Source organism: Polyodon spathula, chromosome 3, assembly GCF_017654505.1.
Source record: "Polyodon spathula isolate WHYD16114869_AA chromosome 3, ASM1765450v1, whole genome shotgun sequence".
Lineage (NCBI taxonomy): Eukaryota > Metazoa > Chordata > Actinopteri > Acipenseriformes > Polyodontidae > Polyodon > Polyodon spathula.
Window position 1 is genome coordinate 91905955 of NC_054536.1, and position 20357 is coordinate 91926311.

At 37.2% G+C, this 20357-nt stretch overlaps 1 protein-coding gene across 6 annotated transcripts in view; it reads right to left on the reverse strand.

The window, feature by feature from the left end:
• The window catches only part of tbc1d5 (TBC1 domain family, member 5), a 182565-nt gene that overhangs the window by 47755 nt on the left and 114453 nt on the right, over positions 1–20357 (reverse strand). For all 6 annotated transcript variants that reach the window (XM_041246405.1, XM_041246403.1, XM_041246406.1 and 3 more), the window contains one exon: positions 2905–3047. In XM_041246405.1, the coding sequence (XP_041102339.1) occupies positions 2905–3047 (143 nt within the window). The remainder of the gene's footprint in view (positions 1–2904; positions 3048–20357) is intronic.

A 20357-nucleotide genomic window follows, 5' to 3' on the forward strand; every position in this document is an offset into this window, starting at 1 on the left:
TCTAAATCCAAACCACTGTGTTGAAAACGTTTCAAGCTGAAGTGTGATGGTTAATACATCTCTTCCACTATTAATGAACTACACTTAATAGAAAAAAAAATACACTATAAATATAACATTTAATTTATAAGAAGATCAACGGTACTGACAAACTCTTTTCTAGTCTTTCAGGCTGAACATTTACTAGGATTTTTTTTTTCCAAAGGCAAAGTAATCAATCACTGTTTAAGAACAATGTGATCCATCAAAGTAAAAAAAAAAAGCTTTTTTTCTGCACTCGTCCACCGCAAGGACTTGTTAGTGCCACTAATCAAATATTTTAAAAGGTCCTCCTTATCTTTTTTCTACCTTGTTTTTCCTCTTTCAAAATGAAAACGTACACAAGTGAATGAAATGAATGATTATATTCGGGGGAGGGGACCACTTCATCATCTTCATTTCCGTTGCTGATCCGACAGCTTGTAATTTCATCCATCTGCTTTCATTTGTAAAGTGCTCACTTATCCTGCTGCTTCTTTTGCCATACTTTTAGTTCTGTTGTGTCTGTCTGCTGCATGTCTTCAGTCACGCCATTAACATATCAATGAAAGATGACTTATATCTTATTTATTCACAGCAACACACCAAAATGATTCAGGTGGGTTTCCACAGCACTATCCATCTGTGTCTTTAAGGTGCAGTTTTAACAGTGAAGTAGCAATTCTCTTGTTAAGCCTGATACTTTTCACCAGATAAAATTGTTATGATGTGTCTATGACTTCCATACATCAAGCAAATATAAAGGTTGAAATTCTTGAATCCACTGAGTTTTCATAAAAAAATATTCCTCGATATCTTCAGTAAGCTTCTTTATTAAATTTGATAAAACGCGTTGAAACAATAGCAGCGCCTAGTTTACATTATATGGCTATTTCAACTGTTTGAAAATATCCCCCCCAAACGCATTTACAACTTCATTATTGTTTACTAGCCAAATCTCACGGCCCACATACAAATACTTGAAGTTATTAACCATGAACAGGCCATATAGATAATGGTTTAATATATGTTGGATCTTTTACATATCGTATGTTGCACAGCAATTTGATTTCTGAACACCATAACTACATCTTTCATCACACTCCTAGTCTTCTATTTATGTTTCTGATTGCATTTGGCCCGAATCCGATAAATTCAATTTTATATGAATGTTTTAAACCTGTTTCTGTTATTATTAATATAGACCCTCATGTTGCGTTCAGTGGCCAAACTACTGTTAATGTTCTCATTTTTTGGTGGTGTAATAATAATATAGAACACAGTTAACTGTACAGTATAATACAGGTCTAAGAGGAAAAATAATTACTATAAAAATAAAAATATAATGTATCTAAATTTGGATAGAATCAGTGTTCTATAAAGTACATCTAGTGTTTAGTTTACTAAAAAATAAATTATACATTACATTTTTTTTTTTTATCTGACTCGCATGTTCCTCGTTGACAGCCATATTCACCAACCTTTTTGTTTTTACTTTATTATGCACTCCTATTGCATTTGACTTTAATCTTCCACTGTGTGTGCTTATTGCACAATTACGAGGACCTTCTGTATGTGCCTTCACTGGTTTCACATTGAGAAATCTGTCTTAAACAGAGATACACAGGAGGCTTTGTCATATGAGTGCTACTAGTCTTATTTATTGTATGGCATACAGAATAAAACAAGACCGTGATAATCATAGCACATAGCTGCATACCTAAAAGCGTTTGGTCTCTATAACCTATAATGCCACAAGCACTTAACATGGAAGCTACAGAGTGTTTAAATAGCCTTGCGGACAACTTCTCTAAAATAGTATTACTCACCAAACACCTCAGTAGATATTATTGCTCTCCTTATTTAAGACTGACACAAAGATATCTCACAAGTGCAGTCACCCCCTAAGCATTATCAAGTTACCAGTACAATGTCGTGGGGCATTTGTTCTTCATTTTATCCCATTAAATGGGTTTCTGCAATTGTGATGAATACTCATTTGATGTAAAGGGTCTAAAAATAATGAAGTTCAGTATGGAAATGAAATTATGCCACTAAAACCACACAGTATTTTTATTATACCTTTTTAGTTTTTTTTTTTTTGCTATTATAATAAGCCTCATGAAATTATGGCAGACAACTGTAGAAAGTTGCCTAGGAATATTTCCATTGTAAATCTGTTGGGGGTTTTAAAATGTCATCGGTGACAATGAGTACACAATATTGCCGAAGCCATCCGTGCAAATACACTGTAGTATTTTCAAAACACCACATGCAGTGTCAAACCCAATCACTTCATCAATCCAACAGGGTTCAACTGACAGTAGATTTGAACCAGCTTAAAATAACATTATTATTCAGCAACATAAGGCTGCCACAGTTCCAAATAAAGAAAATCACACTCGAATTTACACCGAGACATTATTCCTGCACATGTTTAATTGACCATGAAAAATTACTTTTTTAAAATCATCTAGATTTTTAGCTTTTTCTAAGATTTCGATATCCTGCAAATATGTACTCACCCATTTAATGATACTGTAGTATATAATACTAAAACTGTAGTATGCTGTCATCAAAAAAAAAGGTTTCAGTTTATCTGGACTACCCTACACATTTTTCATGTAATGCCTTTCCCAGTTTGAAAAAAAAAAATGGGTACACTGCAGTGTACTTCCAGTAGATGGAGCACACCTCACATGGCAGAGCCCAGCAAGTCCTCTTCAGGAACACGTTGAATGTAGGTGTGTGTGTGTGTGTGTGTGTGTGTGAAATGCGACCACAATGTTAAATTACACTTTATCATGAACACAAATAGTATTTGACATATGGTCGTAAATATATTTTGTTTCATTAGTGTTTCTGCTGGGAATAAGCCATACTCACAAGCATCTCTGATGTATAGCAGCATGGCTACAAAAATGTAGTCGACTAAATCCAAGGTGATGCTGTCTGCGAACAAAGCATCCCAGACAACCAGGAGGTCCTGAAGAGGAAACTCTCGTCCGAACAACAGCCTGACCCAGCGGCTGTAACCAAACAATTGGAGACTTTTATTTCTTTGTGTGTTTTTTAAATAACATGCAGAGTGAAAATTATAAAAGAAGCACACCATAGTAGAAATGATATACAAATACTATTTATAATAACACTTACAATGATTATTATTATTATCAAATCACAGCAATATGTTACATATTATTATCACTGTATTCAGAGAGCTAAAATATTTTATTAAATTTAATTTCATGGAGACAATCTGATGGAGGAATAAAAAAGTAAATACAAAAAGTTTTTTTTTTTTGTAATGAACAGTCTTCAGATCCCCGATGGAACCAGTGTCAAACACTTTCTGGGCTCTACTTTTTTTTTTTTTTTTTTTTAAATATATACTTTTAAACTTTTGTTTCTATGTATTTCAAAAACATTTTTGTTATGTAGTATTGCTACTGTCTTACCAAAGACAATGACGTGGTAGAGCTAAATAGAAGGATGCATTTTGTAAAGTTGTTATATTGATAAGTACATTATAGTATTGAGTGTATATACAAGGGCATTTGGCTCATTAAGAAATATACAATGTCTTTGCAGGTGTAAAATGATTGCTTTTAGAAAATGAGTTAGCTATTCCAATGTCTTTTTTGTCTGATAGAAAACCAATCATTCCACAGCAGATATGTGTCACTATGACTGGCTGTTCTGTGCCTACACTGCGTGCACTGCTACTACATACATTCTGTCTTCTATCACTTATGAATAATCTTAACTGGAAAGTGAATGCTCATTCAAACAGCCCTCTTTGGACTTAATAAATACTGACTTCAGTAAATAATTACTGCTTGATGGGCTGGGCACTGTAGCTAAAAGCCCTTCCGAGGTTTCAGCTGAGAATAATCAGTCCAAAAACTCATGTTATAAAATCAATTCCTATGGCACTATATTGTGTTTTCAATTACCCTACTTATAGGCTTTGCAAGGTTTGATATGCAATACACCAATATTTTAAATCTGTAAAATACATGCAAGTTGCAGGTGTGTAGTAGGCTTTCTGTGTAACATCTGCCTCACATCCAATAAAAAATATGAATTTACCAGCTAATATATACACACACACACACACACACACACACACACAGTCTAACTTCACTGCAACAAACCATTCTTATAACGAACCCCCCCCACTCCCTTTTTTTTTTAACGATCCAAGCAGCAAGAACGTTTTTTTTTCATTGAAAATTATCTGTATAAAGATGTTCAATTCACTTAGGTCGTTTCCTCATCGTTCTGATACAGCAAATTGCCAAACCCTATTATAGTGAACAACCGGCTATAACAAATATTTCTCCAGGTCCGAGATGGATTAATCTACTAAAGAGTTGATCGCAGATATTTTTTTTTTTTTTTACAATTTAATTGTGCAGAATTTTTTTTTTGTATATAAAATAAAATCAACCAATAGAAGATCTGCATTTTCTCTACGGCAGTCCAATCATAAATGAGCGGAGGCGGGACATAAATAATTGAGGGTCTTTAGTAAGTTAAATCAATGGGAGAATAAAAGATCTGCCCTTTTTTATGCCGGTGTCATGAGTCATGAGTGAGGAGAGATGGGACATAATTAAAAGTTTAACCAATAGGAAAATCCAAGATCTGCCTTGGTTTCACAGCTGTCCAGTCATTGGTGAGCAGATGCAGGACATAAATATGCTAGGGTAAAGGTGTAAGAGCAGCTGAATTTTGTGCAATATTGCTTATTATAGAGACTGTTATTGAGAATTAAGTTATTGAGTAATATTTCAAACTACTTTTTACAAATTTAAAAAAAAAAAAAATCATCACAACTGAATGACATTGTAGTCACATCAGTTAAATCAATTTTTCAGTTAAAAGTTATTTTTTCCCTGGATAATATATAATAATAATAATAATAATAATAATAATAATAATAATAATAATAATAATAATAATAATAATACATTATGTAACACAATTTTTGTTCCTGGGTAGTAAGTGTTATTTCCTAATTGCTTATGCCTCAAAAGTATAGAAAATGGCTATTATTCCCCACAAACTTTGCTTTTGTGACCAGGACAGTGATATTTTGAAATTTACCTATTTCCAATGAGAAAACGGGCGAATTTGTGTCTTTTAGTTCACATAAAGTCAAAAAAAACAACATATGAATCCAAATTAACATGTATTTATACTAAAGTAATACAAAAATGACTACAAAAGATTTAGAAGCGAGTAGTTTTTCGAGATTTACGATTATACTGAAAATTACTTTCACGAATCAGCCCCCAAATGTAGTCTCCCATCATGTTCTCGTTATACTGTCCTTGGTAGCGGCGTTCAAAGTCTAGTATATCCTGGTGGAAGCGCTCGCCTTGCTCCTCCGAGTACGCTCCCATGTTCTCCTTGAATTTATCAAGATGAGCATCAAGGATATGGACTTTGAGGGACATCCTACAGCCCATTGTGCCATAGTTCTTCACCAGAGTCTCAACCAGCTCCACATAGTTTTCGGCCTTGTGATTGCCCAGGAAGCCCCGAACCACTGCGACAAAGCTGTTCCAAGCCGCTTTCTCCTTACTAGTGAGCTTCTTGGGGAATTCATTGCACTCCAGGATCTTCTTTATCTTTGGTCCGACGAAGACACCGGCTTTGACCTTTGCCTCAGTCAGCTTAGGGAAGAAGTCTTGAAGGTACTTGAAGGCTGCCGACTCCTTATCTAGAGCTCTGACAAATTGTTTCATAAGGCCCAATTTGATGTGCAGTGGTGGCATCAGCACCTTCCGGGGGTCCACCAGTGGCTCCCACTTGATGTTGTTCCTCCCCACAGAGAACTCGGTCCGCTGTGGCCAGTCCCGCCTGTGGTAGTGCGCCTTGGTGTCCCTGCTGTCCCAAAGGCAAAGATAGCAGGGAAACTTGGTAAAACCGCCTTGGAGACCCATCAGGAATGCCACCATTTTGAAGTCTCCTATGACCTCCCAGACATACTCATCATCGTCCAGCAAGGTCTTGATGCTGTTGTAATCCTCTTTGAGGTGCACCGAGTGAGCCAGGGGAAGAGACGGGTACTTGTTACCATTATGGAGCAGCACGGCTTTGAGGCTCCTGGATGAGCTGTCAATGAAGAGGCGCCACTCATTCTGGTTACAGGTGATTCCGATTGCCTCGAACAGACTGGTCACATTGTGGCAGAAGCAGAGCCCATCTTGACGGGTGAAGAAGCTGGAAAAAGGTTGGTGACGCTTCCTCTGATCTGCGACTTGCACACTTTCATCCAACAAGTTCCACTGCATGAGCCTAGATGTCAAAAACTCGGCATTGGACTTGGTGAGACCAAGATCTCTAATCAAGTCGTTGAGGTCTTTTTGGTTGGGGTAGTATGGGTTTCTCTCCTCAGCTCCACCTCTGAAATTGTCATCTGGATCTACAACGTCTTCCTCGCTCTCTGACTTGCTGCTCTCTTCTAAAGACGGCTGTTCTCTCTCCGGAGGAGTGGGTACGGGGAGCTCATGGCAGTGTGGCACCGGGGCGATGGATGAAGGAAGGTCCGGATACGTGATAGCAGGTGCATTCTTGCCAGTCCGACGTTTGGAAGGGTCCACCATGCAGAAGTAGCAGTTGCTTGAGTGGTCAGTGGGTTCCCGCCAAATTCTTGGGATAGCGAACTTCATGGCTCTCTTTTCCCCTCTGTACCATCCTACAAAAATACATTTATTTCACCCATAACTAATGTGTAAGAGATTCTCGCAACATTTTTCATATATGATATATTTTTTCAATAACATTGAAAATTGTAAAACATTTTAAAATTAAAAACTTTTACAATTTAAAAAATTAACAAATTTTATAACATAAAATCGCGAGCAACAATTGTCCATCTTTTTTCAGTGCTCGCAGGTGAAATGAGGTGCCCAGGGTTTGTCTTGATCCCCGACAGGCATGCCGAAATATACCTTGTAGGCCTCACACATCTTAGCAGATGCTTCCACGGAGTACTTTTTCGCTCATCTTGATAAATTGGCCGCAGACATAGCAAAATGCGTCTGCCAGATGCTTGCAGCCTCTTGATGCCATCTCAGAAAAATGCAGATATATATCCACTTAGGCAGCTGGAACTAAACTGAACTGGTGGGCTTAAGGCCCCTGTATTTATACTACTATTTATATTACTGGAAAGTTCTAGAATGTTCTAGAAGTTACTCCAAGTTTACTCAGCACTGAATCTATCTGGAATGTTCTGGAAAACAGGTAAACTTCAAAATATCACTGCCCTGGTCACAAAAGCAAAGTTTGTGGGGAATAATAGCCATTTTCTATACTTTTGAGGCATAAGCAATTAGGAAATAACACTTACCACCCAGAAACCAAAAACATAAAAATAAATAAATTGTTACACGGTGTAATCTTTATTTTTATATAGCGCCTTTCATAGTGGACCACCATCACAAAGCGCTTTAGAAGATACGAGACCAGGGTGTGAGAAATATGCATAAGAAAAAATCGTGATTGAACACTTGTACAACAATAGGCAGATCTTTGACTCTCCCACTGGTTAAACCTACTAAAGACTTTCAACTGTTGATGCCCCACCTCCACTAACTTATGATTGGACTGCCGCTGAGAAAATGCAGATCTTCTATTGGTTGATTTTATTTTATATACAAAAATACAATTCTGCACGATTAAATAGTAAAAAAAAAACTCTTTAGGTTGATTATATATATATATATATATATATATATATATATATATATATATATATATATATATATATATATAGGGCTGATGCCGGTGCTACAAAAGTGGCTGATGCCGGTGCTACAAAAGTGTTCAGGAACAGTTTATAAAATCCGGGGTGCCTCGTCCTGGGATACATATAATTAGAAGTCTCCTCCAGTCAGAAATCCCATCGAAGGAGAAATAGAAACAGCAACTCCCATTTCAATTAAGTCCAAAGCCCAAAGGAATTCTCAATAAAAGCAAAAGTCTTTATATATATATATATATATATCTGGAAAAAATTAAGAGACCATTGCAAAATTATCAGTTTCTCTGGTTTTACTATTTATAGGTATGTGTTTGGGTAAAATGAACATTTTTGTTTTATTCTATAAACTACTGACAACATTTCTCTCAAATTCCAAATAAAAATATTGTCATTTAGAGCATTTATTTGCAGAAAATGACAACTGGTCAAAATAACAAAAAAGATGCAGTGTTGTCAGACCTCGAATAATGCAAAGAAAATAAGTTCAGATTCATTTTTAAACAACACAATACTAATGTTTTAACTTAGGAAGAGTTCAGAAATTAATATTTGGTGGAATAACCCTGATTTTCAAGCACAGCTTTCATGCGTCTTGGCATGCTCTCCACCAGACTTTCACATTGAGGTTGGGTGACTTTATGCCTCTCCTTGTCATTTTCTGCAAAAAAATGCTCTAAATTACAATATTTTTATTTGGAATTTGGGAGAAATGTTGTCAGTAGTTTATAGAATAAAACAAAAATGTTCATTTTACCCAAACACATACCTATAAATAGTAAAACCAGAGAAACTGATAATCTTGCAGTGGTCTCTTAATTTTTTCCAGAGCTGTATATATATATATATATATATATATATATATATATATATATATATATATATATATATATATATATGCTATCTATATATATAATTATTATAGGGTTGCTCTATGGTTTGCTCTGATAAACTGAACCTCTGATATAAAACTGAACTATACAAAATTAGGCGCATCCTGTACTCTGCGTGCACCCTATAGCCTGGAGATCGCAGGTATGAATCCAGGCTATGTCATTGCTGACCATGATCGGGGGTCCCTAGGGGCCAGTGCACCATTGGCTTAGCACCGCCCGGATAGGGAGGGCTTAGACTGGCAGGGCAATCCATGGTTCACTGCGTACAAGTGACAAGTGACCCCTGTGGAGGATGCGTTTTTCAGTCTCCATTTCCTCAGTCGCTGGGGGGTTGCAGCAGTGAGCCGGGATAAAAATAATAACAGGGAATTCCAAATTGGGCTGAAAAACTGGGGTAAAAGCCATTGGTGACGACTAAACTAAGATAAACTCTGTTGAAGTGATGGGCTACTGAAAATGCAGTGGTGTCAATGAATGAAGTGTTCTTACTATATACTATATATATATATATATATATATATATATATATATATATATATATATATATTAGCTACCAGTCTTGAGAAAGTTTTAAGAAGCATCTTTTTTGTATGGTCGGATGTTAAATCGGGTCAACACCTGCATGACTTAGGCCTACATTTAAAATACAGCTGTCTAAATAGGACAAGTGAAGGATCCTTTGTGGTTAAAGTTCAACATCTTAGCAAACAGTAGTAAAACAAACTGTCTGAAATTCTCACATTTGGTCTCAAGGACCTTCATGAGTGGAAAAACAAACACACCTCTAACAAAAAAACTAGAGGAGAGATTAGCCCTTAAAAGCTACACTTAAATTGTCTATGTACTGACAAATGTAAAAGTGTCACTGCTTATAATTTACTCAGGGTAATCCCCAGGAATTCTGTACAAATGGGCAGCAGAACATTATAGCCAGGAGCACTTTTAATGGAAAAATAAACTTTAACTATATAATACAACAAAGAATTTGAATGATTGTGTTGTGTGTTGTCTTTCGTTGACTGTATCTGGCTGCTCTTTTTTGTGTTCTACATTTTCTTTTTCATTTCTGTTTTTTATTATGGTAAATTACCTGCTTATTTAGGCACTCTATGATTTGACTGGGGAAAGATAACTGAAAAGGCCTGGGGAGAACCCTGGTACTATTAATTGCAAGTATCAACTACATTCTTTTTTGTTGTTGTCAATGTTATCTTTGGCCAAACAGCTTCATTTTTAAATGAGAAAGTGAATGTAGCATACTGACTTTACCACATTGTTACCAAAAGACATGCAGAGAATAGGCTCATGTATAAGCGGATGTCTCACTAATGCAATGGATCTGTATTACATTATCTTGCCCATAAAAAATTTACATACAAAACATAATACAGGTAATAGTTACAATAACATACACTTTACAGCCATCTTCGGTTTGGTCAACTATTGACATTTTTAAATGTTTTTCTTGTCTTGAAAGTTGCAGCTATAGTTTTGCATACCAAGAGAATGCTTTGTTCAATTTATTAGGTCAGACATTTTGGATTCCAACAAACCACACATGTTTCAGTAGAATCAAGAAAGAGTGGTACATATATTTGGTGTGAAGGTGCCAGTTGTTAGTTTGCATTTTAAGGTTTTTTTAATTTATGTAGTCATGTTAATACAGCTCAGAGAGTAACAGTTGTAAACAGTGACCTTGCCTGTGTTTTATATATTTATTACACATGCGTGGAAATGAATCATCATTGTATTACACTAGACTGACCCTTGGGGGGGGGGGGGGGGGGGGGCAGCAAGCAGAGATCCTCTGCAAGGAAAAACTAAACACAAAAAAAACAAAAAAGCATCCACAGCATAAAAACATAAAATAACTTAAATCCACCAAACATTTACCACGGACACAATCAGACTTCACTTAAACATACACATCCAGAATGGTAATTACACCAGAAAAACAAAACTCATTTCCGCATGTCACAAATGTTTAGTTTTGAGCAAAATGTGTTGTTGTATTGTCAGATCACAGTTTTCACATGCAATCAAGTACATATACTTTACTTGAACCGATATTTTAACTTCTGTTATTCTGTGCTAGAGACGTTATCACATGCTGTCAGATCACATGTTCACACGCTATCAAATTAGACTTTCTGCACATCATTAAATGATAAAACTCACACTTTACAAGGCATCAGTCATTTACTACATCACCACTTTATACAACAAACTCATATTCATAACAAAAGACAGTTTACACATTTCTATAAAAGCCAAAAAAATTAAAAAGTGGAAAAATATATAAAAACCTTGAACTTGAATACTGATGATTACTTTACATGATTTCAGAATTTTAGACCTGGCCATCAAAGATATGAATTTGAGATGAGGTTTCGGTAGTATGGTCGTGGCAAGTTACAGGAAATTGATGTCCTCAATTATTTATTTCAGCATTTTTTTTTTGCAAAACTCAAAAGATGCCAATTCAAAAGTATTCATACCCTTTGATGCTATGATAGTAGTGCAGTACCTAATTCTAGAAAACTCTATTAAATAAGGGATTGTAGGCAAACAAAATGGTTAGACATAGGAGGATTGCTGTCATTACCAATAAGTCAATATGTGAAAAATTGAAGAGCTCTCTGAAGACCTTAGGCAGAAAATTATTTATTGTCATAAAGCTGGAGAAGGATACAAGAAGATTGCAAGCATTGTTTCCATTATCAAGAAGTATAACATGGCACTGTCACAATACTCCTTCGGTCTGGAAGAAAGAAGGTTCTTTCACCAAAAACAAGTAGAAGAATTGTGACGAAGGTTTAACAATCCGAGACTGATATTCCAAAGATATTCAAAGTGAACTGGCTGCAAGTGGGACTGGGGTTTCCATTTCAACCGCAGGTCGAGTATTGCATGGTGAAAGTCTCAATGGTCACAGAGTAAGGAAAAAGCCACTCTTAGGAAAAAGTCACAAGGACAATCGCTTAAAGTTTGCAAAACAACATCTGAATGATATGAGTTATGATCAAAGGTTTTGTGGAGTGATGAAACAAAAATTGAGCTAACGACTATCAAGCTGATAGTCGTTACGTTTGAAGAAAGTCTGGTGAGGTGTACAAAGAAAAGAACACCATACCTACTGTCAAGCTTGGAGGTGGTAATATCCTTCTACGGGACTGTTTTTCCTCTAATGGCACAGGAAATTTAGTTAGAAATTTATTTGGATGTATTGATGTAAAACTTAGACTAAGCGTTTTCATTGTGCATCAGTATATTTATTAAACACGCTCCGTGCCGCCATGGAATCATTGTCAATGCGACAAAAAAATGTCCGGCTTCCAGAATGTGGATGGACTCCTACCCTAAAGCTTGCTTTATTTGTAGTAAATAAAAAAAAAAAATAATAATTACCTTTTTTAATTTTTTAGCAGTGCTATAGAAGCTATTGGTACCAAAGCTTCCATTATTAAATTGCTGCAATCTAATGACTATGCACTTTTATAAGACTTGGTCCTTCACAACTCATTGCATTTTCAAATGAAACTCAAACTAAATTCATACAACCTACACATAACCTAGAGACAGGAAAGCTATCTGATGACAAAGCCTTGGTTGCTGAATGTAACTTAACCACAGGATTGTAAACTGGCCTTCAGGCTTCCAAAAATTGGCTCTGGAAACATATTTTGGATTTATTTATTTATTTGTTTGTTTATTTATTGCTCTGAATCACAAACATTGTAACCCTTATTAATTTCCACCTTAACATTAACTGTAGATCCATTGCCTTGCTACTGTAAATAAAACAACTAACAAATGAGTAACTGACACTAAAAAACAGCCAGAGATTAAAAAATAAATAAATAAAAAAATAAAAACACATTTCAGGAAACTATTTGACTGTATGAATTAAGCCAACATTTTCAAACAGTTTGGACACTATTCTATATTGTATATAACTCTATAAGCAGCATATATTTAAAAATGGTATCGTTTCGTAGCAAAGCACATTCCCTTACATAACAAGCTTATATATATATATATATATATATATATATATATATATATATATATATATATATATATATATATATACTATATATTACCGAATTACAAATGGTACATTGAAATTTCGTTCTGTTCGATATTTTATTTTAAAACACTGAAACTCAAAATCAATTATTGTAAGCTGACATTGGTTTTATGTTGAGAAATATTTTTAAGAAAAATAAAAAGCTGAAATATCTTGCTTGCATAAGTATTCAACCCCCACACATTAATATTTGGTAGAGCCACCTTTCGCTGCAATAACAGCTTTAAGTCTTTTGGGGTAAGTATGTACCAGCTTTGCACACAGTGTCGGAGTGATTTTGGCCCATTCTTCTTGGCAGATTTGCTCCAGGTTGTTCAGGTTGGTTGGACGACGCTTGTGGACCGCAATTTTCAAATAGTGCCACAGATTCTCAATGGGATTGAGATCAGGACTTTGACTGGGCCACTGTAGGACATTCACCTTTTTGTTCTTGAGCCACTCCAATGTTGCTTTGGCCTTGTGCTTGGGATCATTGTCCTGCTGAAAGGTGAATTTCCTCCCAAGCTTCAGTTTTTTAGCAGACTGAAGCAGATTCTCTTGCAGTATTTTCCTGTATTTTGCTCCATCCATTCTTCCTTCAATTGTAACAAGATGCCCAGTCCCTGCTGATGAGAAGCATCCCCACAGCATGATGCTGCCACCACCATACTTCACTGTAGGGATGGTGTGTCTTGAGGCATGGGCAGTGTTAGGTTTGCGCCACACATAGCGCTTTGAGTTTTGGCCAAAAAGCTCTATCTTGGTCTCATCTGACAACAAAACCTTTTCCTACATCGCAGCTGGGTCACTCTCATGCTTTCTGGCAAACTCCAGCCGTGCTTTCAGATGGTACTTTTTGAGTAACGGCTTCTTTTTTGCCACCCTCCCAAACAGGCCAGTGTTATGCAGAGCTCTTGATATGGTTGACTGGTGCACCATTACTCCACTCCCAGCCACTGAACTCTGTAGCTCCTTCAAAGTGATTGTTGGCCTCTCTGTGGCTTCTCTCACAAGTCTCCTTCTTGTTTGAGCGCTGAGTTTTGAGGGATGGCCTTTTCTTGGCAGTGCCTGGGTGGTGTGATGCAGCTTCCACTTCCTGATTATTGATCCAACTGTGCTCACTGGGCTATCCAAACACTTGGATATTATTTTGTACCCTTTCCCTAATCTATGCATTTGTATTACTTTATCTCTAACTTCTGTAGAATGCTCTTTGGTCTTCATTTTCCTTCAGATTCACAGCCTTACCAATGATCCTTCAACAGTAGGGTTTTTATCCAGAAAATGTGACAGCAACTTTAATGGTTCACAGGTGGAGGCCAATGGTAAGGTAATTGTGTCCTCATTAGGGCAATTTCTTTCATCGGTGCAAACTGGGAGCTTCCACAGCACAGGGGTTGAATACTTATGCAAGCAAGATATTTCAGTTTTTTATTTTTCTTAAAAATATTTCCCAACATAAAACCAATGTCACCTTACAATAATTGATTCTGAGTTTCAGTGTTTAAAAATAAAATATCAAACAGAACGAAATTTGAATGACCCATTTGTAATTCGGTAATATGAGAGAATTGGTCAGGGGTCTGAATACTTTTGCAAGGTGTATATATATATATATATATATATATATATATATATATATATATATATATATATATATATATATATATATATATATATATATATATACACACACACACACACACATATTAATTTAAACAGTGGTGGTCAGCTTAAATCGAATTAAAGACCCCCTCGTGTTGACACCGACGTCATATATCAGCTATCAGCTTTATAATAGAGGCCACCCTCGAATAAACACCGCTATCATTGAAGAAACATTAAGGTATTTTTTTTCTTCCCCTACTAAAAAAAAAACAACACAGTGAACAAATAAGCGCGCAACATTGACTATGTACATGTAACGCCCCCGAAGAGACAGGAGTCTCAATCTAGTACGTATATTATAAACTAATGTACACACACATAGTAAGCACATTTTATTTTATGGTAGTACGATTCTGAAAGAAAATGCAAAATAAACTACGTACAGAACAGCAGTCCTTCTGAAGTTCTTATAGGTGGTTTTGTTGTTTTGTTTTTTGTTCAATTGTAACCTAGTACTCAATCCCGTACAAACAAAAACAATGTTTACTATCTATGAGAAGATTTAGTTTCGGTTTCTCTTGCAGAAATTACAAACAAGCAAATTACAGCGAGAAAAAAAAAATAACGAGCAGGATATATTGAGTTTTTACAGAAATCAAGCTGATATTCTGAGGTCATTTTTGGTGCAGAAAAATATCTACGTCACACTCTTGGACTGAACTGCCACTCCAGCATTGTCAGGCCCCTTAACAACCAATACACACTCCTGACCTTCCAACTCCCACCTAATAGGCTCTCAGTAACTGTCAATGATACATGTATTGTAGTCAAAGCAGGTTAGCCACACATGCTGCTACAGACAGGTAGGTTACCGTACTACAGAAAATAAGCAACCGCGATAATTTTGAAATGTCATATATCATGTAATAAAATATTGCAGCGTTTAAGAATCGTAGCATTATTAATAAACGTTGCCTTCATATAACGGCCACCCTCTTCTAAGCGCCTCAATCATTTTGATCAATTTAAAATAAGCGCCGCGATGCAAGATTGAAGTAATACAGTGTGTACATACACAGAACAAAAATAGAAACGCAACATGTAAAGTGCTGGTCCCATGTTTCATGAGCTGAAATAAAAGATCCCAGAAATTTTCCATACGCACAAAAAGCTTATTTCTCTCAAATTTTGTGCACAAATTTGTTTACATCCCTGTTAGTGAGCATTTCTCCTTTGCCAAGATAATCCATCCACCTGACAGGTGTGGTATATCAGGAAGCTGATTAAACAGCATGATCATTACACAGGTGCACGTTGTGCTGGAGACAATAAAAGGCCACTCTAAAATGTGCAGTGTTATCACACAAGTTTTGAGGGAATGTGTAATTGGCATGCTGACTGCAGGAATGTCTACCAGAGCTGTTGCCAGAGAATTGAATGTTCATTTCTCTACCATAAGCCACCTCCAACGTCGTTTTAGAGAATTTGGCAGTACGTCCAACCTGCCTCACAACTGCAGACCACGTGTAACCACGCCAGCCCAGGACTTCCACATCCGGCCACCCAGACAGCTGATGAAACTGTGGGTTTGCACAACCGAAGAATTTCTGCACAAACTGTCAGAAACCGTCTCAGGGAAGTTCATCTGCGTGCTCGTTGTCCTCACCAGGGTCTTGACCTGACTGCAGTTCGGCGTCGTAACCGACTTCAGTGGGCAAATGCTCACCTTCGATGGCCACTGGCACGCTGAAGAAGTGTGCTCTTCACGGATGAATCCCAGTTTCAACTGTACCGGGCAGATGGCAGACAGTGTGTATGGCGTTGTGGTGGCGAGCGGTTTGCTGATGTCAACACTGTGAACAGAGTGCCCCATGGTGGCAGTGGGGTTATGGTATGGGCAGGCATAAGCTACAGACAATGAACACAATTGCATTTTATCAATGGTAATTTGGATGCACCTAGATACGGTGACAAGATCCTGAGGCCCATTGTCGTGCCATTCATCCGCCGCCATCACCTCCTGTTTCAGCATGATGATGCACGGCCCCATGTCGCAAGGATCTGTACACAATTCCTGGAAGCTGATGTCCCAATTTTTCCATGGCCTGCAAACTCACCAGACATGTCACCCATTGAGCATGTTTGGGATGTTCTGGATCGACGTGTATGACAGCGTGTTCCAGTTCCCGCCAATCTCCAGAAACTTCGCACAGCCATTGAAGAGGAGTGGGACAACATTCCACAGACCACAATCAACAGCCTGATCAACTCTATGCGAAGGAGATGTGTCACGCTGCATGAGGCAAATGGTGGTCAGACCAGATACTGACTGGTTTTATGATCCACACCCCTACTTTTTTTTTTTAAGGTATCTGTGACCAACAGATGCATATCTGTATTCCCAGCCATGTGAAATCCATAGATTAGGGCCTAATGAATTTATTTCTATTAACTGATTTCTTTCTATGAACTGTAATTCAATAAAATCTTTGAAATTTGTGCATGTTGCGTTTATATTTTTGTTCAGTATACACACACACACACACACACACCCCGAGAAAAAGTTTGTGAATCCCAATAATTATGAAAATGCCATAGTTTTACCATTACAGCCTTCTTGAATCAAATATTTTCTTAAATATCCAATAGGTTTTATATTAACCAATTCCATGTCTTTTTAAACAAAACGATGTATGAATTATACAAACAATGAGTTATTAAGATTCAAGGTATGTGAAAAAGTAAGTGAACCCCTGGTTTTATCAGCTCATTTAAGGGAATAATTAGAATCAGGTGTTTAAGTAATTAGGTAGATCTTCAGGGGTGAGTTTGGGAGGCCCCACCCTATATAAAGATCAGAAACTTGGTGACTTTGGTCTTCACCATACAGGTGTGTGGAAACACGTAATGCCACAATCAAGATAAATTCCTGAGGACCTCAGAAAAACAGTTATTGATGCTGATCAGTCTAGAAAGGGTTAGAAAACCAATTCTAAGGATCTGGGGCTTCACCAACCCACTGTCAGGCAGATAATCTACAAATGGAGAAAGTTCAAGACCACAGTCACTCTACCCAGGAGCGGTCGTCCTAACAAAATCTCTCCAAGAACAAACTGGAAAATCATCAAGGAAGTCACAAAGAACCCTAGAGTAACATCCAAGGATCTGCAGGCCACTCTCGCCTTGGCTAATGTGAGTGTTCATGACTCAACTATCAGAAAAAGACTGAACAAGAATGGTGTTCATGGAAGGATAGCCAGTTGGAAACCGCTGCTCTCTAAAAAGAACATTGATGCCAGTCTGAAGTTCACCAATGAACACATAGATTGTAGCAATTAATTTGCTCCATAAAGTGGGTGTAAGTTTCACCCACCTGTCCCTTTAATTAGGGTCAGTAGCCTGGCCAGGTTAAAACTCAGTTTCCCATAGTTCCTTGCTATCACCCTCTGTTCATCCTCTCCCCCTATTGGCTCATTCAGATAGCCACTCCTCCAATCTCTGAGCTCCTTAGAAGCCAACACTGGTATTAAAGCTGGCTGGCTAGGCCAGGAGGAGACTCCCTTTTCTCTTGAGGACTCCATTTACAAACAGCACATTACTTAATTACAGTGTAACTTTATTTTAGATAAATACTGGTGCATCCGTTTACTCTTTTGTTAATCCTGTACTTTGTCTAAACCTTTCTTTTTTGTTTACACTGTTACTTATTTAAGTTTAGTTGCTGTTCAAGCTCTGTTTATGGTTGTTTTTGTGAGTGTGTTCAGCCTCCATTTCCTTTCTGATCCTCCTGATATTTTCCAAACGGCTGTTTATCATTCAACAAGGTACTACTCGACAGACTCACCATTTTCTACGATCGCTATTTTTTCATCAACCTTCATCCATCATCATCAGTACAGGACTCTATTCAGGACTTCATTATTTGTTGGTGAGATTATTCCTTTTTTTGTTTGCTGGTTTTTTCTACTTTACTTTGATACTTTGGTTCCTGGAATTTTGGTTTTGTTCTGTTGTTACTTTGGACTACAGGTGCATTGCTTCACTGGACTTGTTAGGCCTAAATTTTATTTATCATCCATTGTCATCAAGACTGTCTTTGTGATTGGTTTCCCTGTATAATTATTCATTCATCTTTGTCTCTTTTGCCTGTCGGTGTGTTGGTTTTGTGTTGGTGTGGTGTTTGTGTGTGTGTGTGTGGGGGTTTATTGGAGGCCCACCGGACACCGCATTCATTTCGCTTTAGTGTTAGTTTGTTTGGATGTTTGTTTAATTCACTTTATTTTCTTACTCACCTGTACCTTCAACTAAATGTTCTCTACAATAAGTTGTTGTCCTTATATTTCATTTATTACATTATAGTTTACAACAATAAATCGTTTGTTCGTGAAATTGACACCTCTGATGTCCCTGCTTTTGCTGTCTGTCACTCTTGCTGACTTAGTTATAGAGATTGGGTCAGTAGTATCTCCTTAGGGAAGACAGTACAACTGCTTCTCAGTTGTGCAGAGTGATCGTTACAAGATGATCCACAAGACTTCCTGAACAATGTTAACTGGACAGCCGAGTCAAAGGTAGAACTTTTTGGCCTCCATAAGAAGCGGTATGTTTGGCGAAAACAAACACAGCGTTCAAACAGAAGAACCTCATCCCAACCGTCAAGCATGGTGGTGGGAGTGTGACGTTTTGGGGCTGCTTTGCTGCCTCCAGACTTGGCATCTTGCCATCATTGACACAACCATGAATTCTGCATTGTATCAGAAGATTCTAGAGGAGAATGTCAGGCCATCCGTCTGTGAGCTGAAGCTGAACCGAAAGTGGGTCATGCAGCAAGACAATGATCCTAAACATACAAACAGATCTACAAAAGAATGGCTGCAGAACAAGAAATTCTGCATTTTAGAATGGCCTAGTCAAAGTCTGGACCTAAACACTATCGAAATGTTGTTGGTGCTCAAGGGGGTACACATGGATACTGGATATATCCAACACATGGATATTGAATGCTGAATCATTTGTGGACAAATACATATTGGAAAAGTATCATGTTTTTGTATCATTTGTTTAATCAGGTTATCTTTATCTATTATTAGGACTTAGATTTAAGATCTAATAACATTTTAGGTTTGAAATATGTGAAAACTTTTCTCAAACTTTTTCTCATCACTCTGTGTGTGTGTGTGTGTGTGTGTCTGTATACATTCTTTGAGTAGACTGTCTGAGGATGCTGGATGGAAAGTGCAGTGCTTGTTTCAGAGATATTTTAGCAAGATAAATGTCAGGCTCAATGGAGAATCTTCAGTATAGCATCTATAAGTAAGGTCCTGTGTAAATCGTGATTTCACGGGCTGCGCAGAAATCGTGAAATTAGCCCAAACACCACATTTTTTTTACAATATTCTTAAGAAACAAAAAATTATTATTTCATAATTCTGTATTTCATACATACATACACACACCCACACAAACAACAAAACGAAACACATTAATTAAACTGTACAGCTCTGCTGTGTGCATGCATGTACTACTCGTGATGCACATAGTGCTGTACACTGATTGTCATGTGACTATGCAATCTAGGCAGGAAATTAAAATACTACACAGTGTAAACAAGAAAACAGATATCTCTTAAAAGGCCAAAAAATGTGTCCGCAGCAGATCACATAAAGCAGTAACTAGCAGGAGTTTACACAGCGATGGAGGTAAGCTCTTCTGTACATCCTGCAACATTATTGTATATCACTACCGAGAATCGGCTGTTGACAGGCATTTAGATTCAAGCACTGTATTAGAGGCGGAAATCCAGATCAGTACTGCGACTGCTTGCAAAGAAACAACAAACTATGGCTTCCACGTTCCAAAAGTCCACTGAAAACAGTGAAGCACGAAATACATTACATTTTGACCTGACAGAGGCGTTTGTTTGTGCACATATCACTCTTGAAAAAATAATCAAAAGTTACGTAAATTCTTCAGACTGAGTGTAGCAAAA